Genomic DNA, 8,102 nt, shown 5'->3' on the forward strand with positions numbered 1-8,102 from the left:
GAGAGAGAGAGAGAGAGAGAGAGAGAGAGAGAGAGAGAGAGAGAGAATACGTCACATCCTTCGTACTTCTAACAAAGGATTTTCTCTTTATCCTCCTTCCTGGTATTCTTTATTCAATGGAGAGAACTAATGCAGCCAGTTTAGCAATAGAAAACGGATCCCATGACGTATAGGTCGGGGAAACTCTTTATTTTCGAGTAGTACGACTGGATGACTGGGTGAACGAAAATTTTTAACAATTATCGATATCAGAGGAATAATCGAATTTGCATTGAGATGATAATCGATTTTTCAACAAGAAAGGAATCCAATATCGATTTGTTGGTCGATGCGTAGACAACAGTACTGTCTTTGGTTCCAGCTGTGACTGTCCACAATTTGTAATTCAATTGTGTATACTCCGTGTGATATGAAAATTTGTAAATAATCTACGCTCGAGAAGAGCCTTCTCGCATTACTTCTTCTCTCGTCACAAAGTTACACGTGAAATATGTCACGGCATCGGGACGTCCGTTGTATGAACTATTCCGATGGTAAGCAAAACCGCAGCTCATACGTAACACATAAATCTTCAATTACCAAATTTGTAACGTCTGAAGATCAGTACAACGTTAACATTTCTTTTCGTTTTTAGTAAGTGAGCTTATTATCGCGGTAGCTATAGACAATATTTTTCAATATTGATAATGTTTGTCAATATAATATGACTATCAATACAATAGGCACTGTATGTCCTTTGTTATATAGCTCTTGATATTTCGCAAAATTATGCAAATATACTTTGTGTAGAGTACGATGGCTATGATGACGTTTATGGACATTCAATGGAGGATGATTACTGTGTATCACCCAGTGGTAAGTTCTTTGAGATGACTTCATAATCATGTTCTCAGTAAGGCATGACTCAATGCTAATTGCTATTTTGACATACAGCACAGCAGTTCTTGTTCGATCGAAGCAAGCAACAGAATATTGCTTCATTCATCACAGAGCCAGATATAGTTGAAGACAATGAGGATATTGAGGTTTCGGCTTCACCTGAAGAAGAAAAGTGCAGTCTTTCTGAGTTGGAAAAGGCAAAGTTGACATCTTGCATAGAGTCCATCAGGAATGTCATAGGTGATTCTGTGACAGAATCTAAGCTACGGGAACACATTATTGCATCAAACTATGACACTGAAGTGGCACTCAATGCTATCCTACATGAGTCTTCACCAAAAAATATCATCGGTAATACATTACATCTTTTTTTAATATATCTACAGAGATAATTATTCAGTGCAGACATGACTATTTGACAGATTAACAGAAGAAATCTTGAAATATTTGTTTCCATATATATTTGCAGATCCAACAGTAAATAAGGAACGATTAGGACATCATCCAGGTATATGTTGCATAAAATTATAATTCTTCTGCCTTAAGATATATAATTTATTGCTAAGTGTGTGTGTTATAACTTTTATGATCAGATTCACTGGAACAATTTTAATGACCTCATATACTTATTCCTTTTTATGTTTCATGTGCTGTATTGGACTTCATCGGTAAGGTAAGGTGTTTCAGTTGATAAACCTAACACATTTATGTTCACGATACCCAAGCTTTCCTTCAAGAAGGAACATAACTCACCTGAAGATTCTACTCCCACTACATCTTTGAATAACGTAGACGATTTCAAAAATTTCAAACGCGCTCCCGCAACTTTTTCATCATTAGCTGGACTCACTTTCAACAATCATACGCAGTCTGTAAATTTGAATACCACGACGATACCTTCGCGGCATAACGCGGACACGCAGTCCTTCAGCTCTTTGGCTGCCTTGACTGCCCATCACTTGCAAAAATCTAACTTAACCAATGACAAGAAACTTCGCGAGAAGCAGCAGTCATCGAGTTTGCAATTTGTTATTCCAAAATTGTCAATTAAGAATGACAGTGAGACGACGGGAAATAAGTCGCCATTGAAATCTTCCAACGATGAGAGTAGTGAAAGACAGTTGATATCTAACAGTAATTTGAACAAATATTCGATGAATTTACTTCAGAAAGATTTCTCGAACATGAGTATTTTGTCGAAACGTAATATCGTGATGGACGTGAAATTGGAGGAACAATTGCAAGGTCCAATGTCTGTTATGAACGACATACGCAGCCCCTCGCCCGACGGTTGCGTGATCGATTTGACTATCGCTCTAAAGGAGGCGAAACTCCTTGCTGACGGCACTTTTAACAATTCGATCGCGTCGGGAAAATTTTATCGCGACGCGCCCAATTTGGATATATACATGATGAATACAGCTGATATAATGCCGAATATGCTGCCGATCACTTTAAATTTGAGTGCCTTGAGGCACGTCAAGCTTCGGTATACGAAAAAGCGCGTTTCCGTGTTTGGAAGAACTCTGTGCAGAATATGGAAGACGAAAAAACCGACTCTCAGAGTCCTCGTACAATACCGCGGCACAATTAAACCTTTTGACTTCTCTGTGCCGTATCGAAATACGAGTCGGTCTCAGTAATTAACGATGAAGTAAAGGTGGCGTAACGCAAATTAATAACGTTGATTTTAGAGCGATTTAATATTTGCATATTTTATCGCATATTTTACATTATGTACTTTTATCTTTCTAACGGTTATATACGTCCTTTTATTTTATCCCTGAGCTTCGAATTTGGAGAATTGTTATACGTCGTATAACGAATGCGTTACATTTGTACAATGTTTTGAGCTTTGAGAAAATGTGTGAATTATTACACAAAGCATAATGAATTGTGGTACTTACTAACTATTTTTGATTCTAATTATATGTTATTTTAAACATAAATTTACAAAGAGAAGTGATATATATACAGTTATTACACGCATATTTATATAAATATATATATACATACAATTGCAGATAATGTAAATCATGCATGATACAATTACATCCAAGTACATATAAAAATGTAGAATGTAAATTCTGTTATGTTTATACGTTATTCCTGTGCTTATACTAACAATATAATCATGTACCAAAAGATTATTATTTTCATATTTCCTTTTGTGCATGACTAACACGGCTGAGAATGCATTTCACGACAGGTAACAAATTGTCATCTAAGCCTGCCCTGCAAGTCACAACAACCCCGTCTACAGTAAAGGTCGTGCCAGCCGGGACGAGGCCTGTGGTGAAGGGTTTCGACTTGAGCGGCGTGGAGAGCACGGATCTGTTGAGCCCGCGTTGTCAAAGCCCGTCCTCCGATCGGAATAGCCCGGAGACCAAGAGCAAAGAGGACATCATACAGAAGGAGAAGAAGGCGCTTTCCTCGAAGACGAACAGTCCGCGATGTCAGTCCCCCGCGTCGGGCCATGTAACGCCGGAACTGGACACCAAGGTGAAGTCGAACGAAGAAAAAGTAATAGACGTTCAGGCGATATACAAGAGCAAGCGGGGCGACAGCAAGGAGCAGCTTCACTTGGTGGTCGTGGGACACGTGGACGCCGGGAAAAGCACTTTGCTCGGTCGGCTGCTCTGCGATTTGGGTCAAGTACCGTCGAGACTCATTCACAAGTACCAGCAGGAGAGCAAGAAGTTAGGAAAGCAATCGTTCGCGTATGCTTGGGTGCTCGACGAGACCGGCGAGGAAAGGTAATTGCATAAATGCATCATTTCATGAAGTAATCGGCAGAGGGAAATTACATATTATATATTTTATATTATAATTATATTATTACATCAAGTAAACGAGAAAAAATTTCCTCTGGACAAATAGTTCAAGAAGAATTACACTTGTACGACAGTCTTAAATTTCCCATAAAGCTTACTAAACATGTTTTATACAGGGAACGTGGAATCACAATGGATATAGGCCATTCGAAGTTTGAGACTGACACAAAGTCCATTACTCTTCTGGACGCACCCGGCCATAAAGATTTCATCCCGAACATGATAACTGGCGCTACGCAAGCGGACGTAGCTCTGTTGGTGGTTGACGCGACCAGAGGCGAGTTCGAGACTGGATTCGACAGCGGGGGGCAAACGCGTGAGCACGCATTGTTACTGCGCTCCTTAGGTAATCCATCCCGTGTTACTATAATTTATTATTAAATTGTGATCAGGATATTAAATCGTATTTTTGTTGGATCTGTCCCAATTGTCTACAGGTGTGTCCCAACTGGCGGTAGTCGTGAACAAGCTGGACACTGTGAACTGGTCCAAGGACAGATTCAACGAGATTGTCGACAAGATGAGCGTGTTCTTGAAGCAAGCTGGCTTCAAAGATACCGTTACTTTTGTACCTTGCAGCGGTTTATCCGGCGAGAATATAGTAACGAAACCGAAAGAGCAACTGTCTAATTGGTAACTGGGTTATCTCTATAATAATAATCTATTATGAGCGTGCTTTGGAATCGTCTCTCACAAAGTGACTTCGCAGGTATACCGGACCTACTCTAGTCAGTGTGATTGATAATTTTAAGTGCCCGGAGCGGCCTGTAAATAAGCCATTCCGTTTCTCTGTCAACGATATATTCAAGGGTACTGGATCCGGGTTCTGTGTGTCCGGTCACGTTGAAACAGGCATGGTGTCCTTAGGTGACAAAGTTTTAATACTACCTCGAAACGAGATCGCCATCGTTAAAGGTCTGTATAGGACGTTAAGGCTTCTGGCTTCCCGCCGCAGTCATCTTAATTTATGACTTCAGAAAAGCAAGAAAATATACACTAAAAATTTTTACAAATTACATAGAAATAAAAAAATGTATTTACAAAATAACAATCGATAGAGCAGATGTGTAAAGTAGTCCGAACACTTTCTTTTTGTTCTAACAATCAATAAATAATCGTAAAGTTGACGCAACAAAATCATGGGGAAAAGTGAATTAAAAAGGTAGATTGCATGTCACGTTAATTTTACGATGATTTATTGATTGTTAGAGCAAGAGAAAAGCGTTCGCCCGATCGATTGCTATTTTATGTATATTTTTTATTTCAAGAATATTTTGCAAGAATTTTTATCGTGTATTTTCTCATCTCTCATATCATGAATTGAGTTTCCGCGGCGAGAAGCTAGGAACTCTCGCGACGTTTTCGAGAAAAATGATTGAAATGGCGTTTTCGAAATGGCCTGCAGGTATGCAGTCGGACGAGGTTTCGACGGCGAACGTGTTCGCCGGCGACCACGTTGCCCTGACTCTGGCGGGCATCGAGCAGCAGAACGTCAGCATCGGCGACGTCATCTGCAACCCGCAGAACCCTGTGCCGGTGACGACGTGCTTCCAAGCGCACGTGGTGGTGTTCGCGATAGCGAAACCGATCACCAAGGGGCTTTCGGTGGTGATGCATCAGCAGTCTTTGGTACAGCCGGCGGTCATCACGAAACTCATAGCGCAGCTTCACAGAAGCAACGGCGACGTGATCAAGAAGAAGCCGCGCTGTCTGCCGAAGAACTCGAGCGCGATCATCGAGGTCGTGACGCAGAATCCGGTCTGCATGGAGCTGTATAAGGACATCAAGCAGCTCGGCAGAGTTATGCTGCGATTAGAAGGCACCACTATCGCGGCCGGTTTAATCACGAAGATCTTGTAATTCTGCTGGAGCTGATCACACGTGTACGAACATATATATATATATATATATGTCTCGAATCTGCAGTGCGATTCTCTCGCATCCGACACAGAGATTTGTTTAGATCTAACAGGTATAGAATACTATTGTATTTGTGCATCACATACATAGGGACAACACAAAACAAAGAAATACTCGTTAGATTGTGCCACTTTATTTCACTTACAAAAATACAGAAGACTCTTCACTCGTCAAAGACTTCGTTTTCTTAATCAATATACATATCCAACGATTGTTTTATATTTATAATTGTTTATATCTTATTAAATATGTTAACTCAGTATGTGTTCAATAAAGGATATGATTATGTTATTTTCATGAATGATTATTAATGATAGAAAGTACTAATATGTTGTTGAACATTACGGAGAAAAATAATTTTAACATCCTACATAAAACATATAAGTAATATTTTGTGTAATTTACAAAAAAGTTATTCCTTGAGAAGATATGAGAGATATATAATAATTATAATTTTCAGAGATTTCAATAAAAAATTATTTTATCATTAAATAGGTCTTAAAATTGTCTAACAAAAATATTGCATAAAGTGATACAAATATAATTGCAAACTAAGTTCTAAAATAGTATTATTATTTATTGATTATTCTGAACCCATTTATCTTGCACAACTGCTGCAACCTCCAAAAAATGGAATGTCGACATTGTTCCCTGTATTAGGTCTACCAAGTCTGCGGTTTGAAGGACGTGGCCTGTGCGATAATTATTTGTAGAAATTAACATTTTATATGTTTATCACTTGATTTAAAGCTCCTGGCTAATTCGCATCGTCTATCTCTTTTTAATGACGTCAAAAGTGAGGGAACACATGCTAAAAATTCTTGCGAAATACGTCGAGATAAAAAGATATATTTATAAAATGAACTTGCAATTGATTAAGCGCATCTTTAAAATATTCCAAACACTTTCCTTTTGCTCCAACAATTAATAAATAACCATTAATAACCAGATTAACGTAATACACAACTTTATTTTTTAACCTAATTTCCTTGTTATTATGTCATTAATTTTACGATTATCTATTGATTGTTAAAACAAAAGGAATATTTTAGAAGTGTGCTTAACCGATCGTGCGAGTGTCATTTTGTGGATATATCTTTTTATCTCGACGTATTTTGCAAAAATGTTTAGTATAAGTCTTCTGACGTCATCAAAAAGAGATGAACAATGCGAGCACCTAGGAACCATAAATGTTACTTTGAAAGGATACATTACCCGGAACCTGGACGGAAATCTCTCGTGGAATGATTGCCTGCTCGGTTCATATCAGGATTAATCAATGTCTGAAAGCTATTCTCATCCATTGTATTGCGTGCAAAAAGAAAAGAGAACACAAAGCTCATTAGCGAATGCGAAACTTCCAATTTAATTATGTGTTATTACGTTTGACATTTATTTAACTCACAACATAATGAACATATAGATCACTCCTGTGAAGAGCCCGAAGATTCTTCTTAAACTCCACGGAATAGAGTTCACTACGCTACCATCTACAAGCAGATCATCGTGTACATATGACGCAAGGATATATTTTCTGGTCGTGATACGCACGCAATAAGTCAGGTTAGAGTATATTACCGTCCGTCACGTAGACCATGTTTGAATTGTCGTTGAACTGTCGTTGAAAAGTTTTAGCAGAGATACCAAGTTCACACTAGTTCACTTTTAACTTGTCAAATTTCGTAACGCTTCTTATGCGCAATTACAACGTATAATTTGTGACTACGTATTGACAGCCTTCTGACGCACACTTCTTTCTCTCTCTCTCTTCCTCTATATATGGTTCCAGGCCTGTACTCAGTGGCTTTTTCAACACAATATGAAGGAAAACTATTAGGAAGGGATTTATAGATTGTGATTTGTTTCTTTTAGGAAAGATAGAAAGGAATTGGTAAAGGTAAAGTTATTGGAGAAAATTGCAGCCTCTAAATCTTTTGTATTGTTTTGAAGGTTTTGTATGTTAATGTTATAAAAGTTGTATATAAGTTTGTTTATCTGGTTTGATGAAGAAGACATTTAAATATGATGTGTTCTAAATCCTGATATCCAGTTTCACATTCACAGTTTGCATGTGGTTTGATATTCACTTTATGTAGGTGTTGTCTAGTAATATATGCCCCGATCTCAGACGTACGATTAGAGTGATCTGTGCTCTATGCTGCGTTCGGAAACGCACACTGTGTGCATACTACTAGACGATAGGCGGAGTGAGCGAAATACAAGAGTGAGATAAAAAGAGAGGGAGAGTACTCGAGTGACGTTTCCGAACGCAGCCCTAGTTGTAGACGCACACGTCAGACGCAGATGATAGCAGTGAAAGGGATGTATGATATACGAATAGTCCGTTCTTTAGGCCAGTAACCCTATTCTGTAACTCGTTATTGGAGTTAACGATAGTTTCGTTATCGTTGCGCAGCTTTTGTATACCGTAGAAAAGCAACGTAGAAAAACAACGATAACGAAACTGTC

The 8,102-nt window shown here is 38.5% G+C and overlaps 2 protein-coding genes across 3 annotated transcripts; one reads left to right on the plus strand and one right to left on the minus strand.

Moving 5' to 3' along the window:
• Positions 1-82: 82 nt before the first annotated feature.
• On the plus strand, positions 83-5,924 carry LOC116849819 (HBS1-like protein). Of its 2 annotated transcripts, XM_032827378.1 has the most exons (10): positions 83-533; positions 790-855; positions 934-1,230; positions 1,349-1,387; positions 1,558-2,343; positions 3,089-3,635; positions 3,830-4,059; positions 4,151-4,346; positions 4,423-4,628; positions 5,119-5,924. In XM_032827378.1, the coding sequence occupies exons 1-10, from the start codon at positions 491-493 to the stop codon at positions 5,571-5,573; spliced, it is 2,865 nt and encodes a 954-aa protein (XP_032683269.1). In that variant the 5' UTR covers positions 83-490; the 3' UTR covers positions 5,574-5,924. The 2 variants fall into 2 exon arrangements, with proteins under 2 accessions (XP_032683269.1, XP_032683268.1); XM_032827377.1 differs by lacking the exon at positions 1,558-2,343 and having other exon boundaries at positions 85-533.
• LOC116849820 (selenoprotein K-like) lies at positions 5,751-7,790 on the minus strand. Its single transcript, XM_032827379.1, has 4 exons — positions 7,212-7,790; positions 7,039-7,123; positions 6,849-6,923; positions 5,751-6,325 (listed from the first exon to the last, which is right to left on the minus strand). The coding sequence occupies exons 1-4, from the start codon at positions 7,228-7,230 to the stop codon at positions 6,232-6,234; spliced, it is 273 nt and encodes a 90-aa protein (XP_032683270.1). The 5' UTR covers positions 7,231-7,790; the 3' UTR covers positions 5,751-6,231.
• Between the last annotated feature and the right edge of the window lie 312 nt (positions 7,791-8,102).

The sequence above is a fragment of the Odontomachus brunneus genome, unplaced genomic scaffold (genome assembly GCF_010583005.1).
Source record: "Odontomachus brunneus isolate Ranch 3 - 2012 unplaced genomic scaffold, Obru_v1 Obru_scaffold_126, whole genome shotgun sequence".
Lineage (NCBI taxonomy): Eukaryota > Metazoa > Arthropoda > Insecta > Hymenoptera > Formicidae > Odontomachus > Odontomachus brunneus.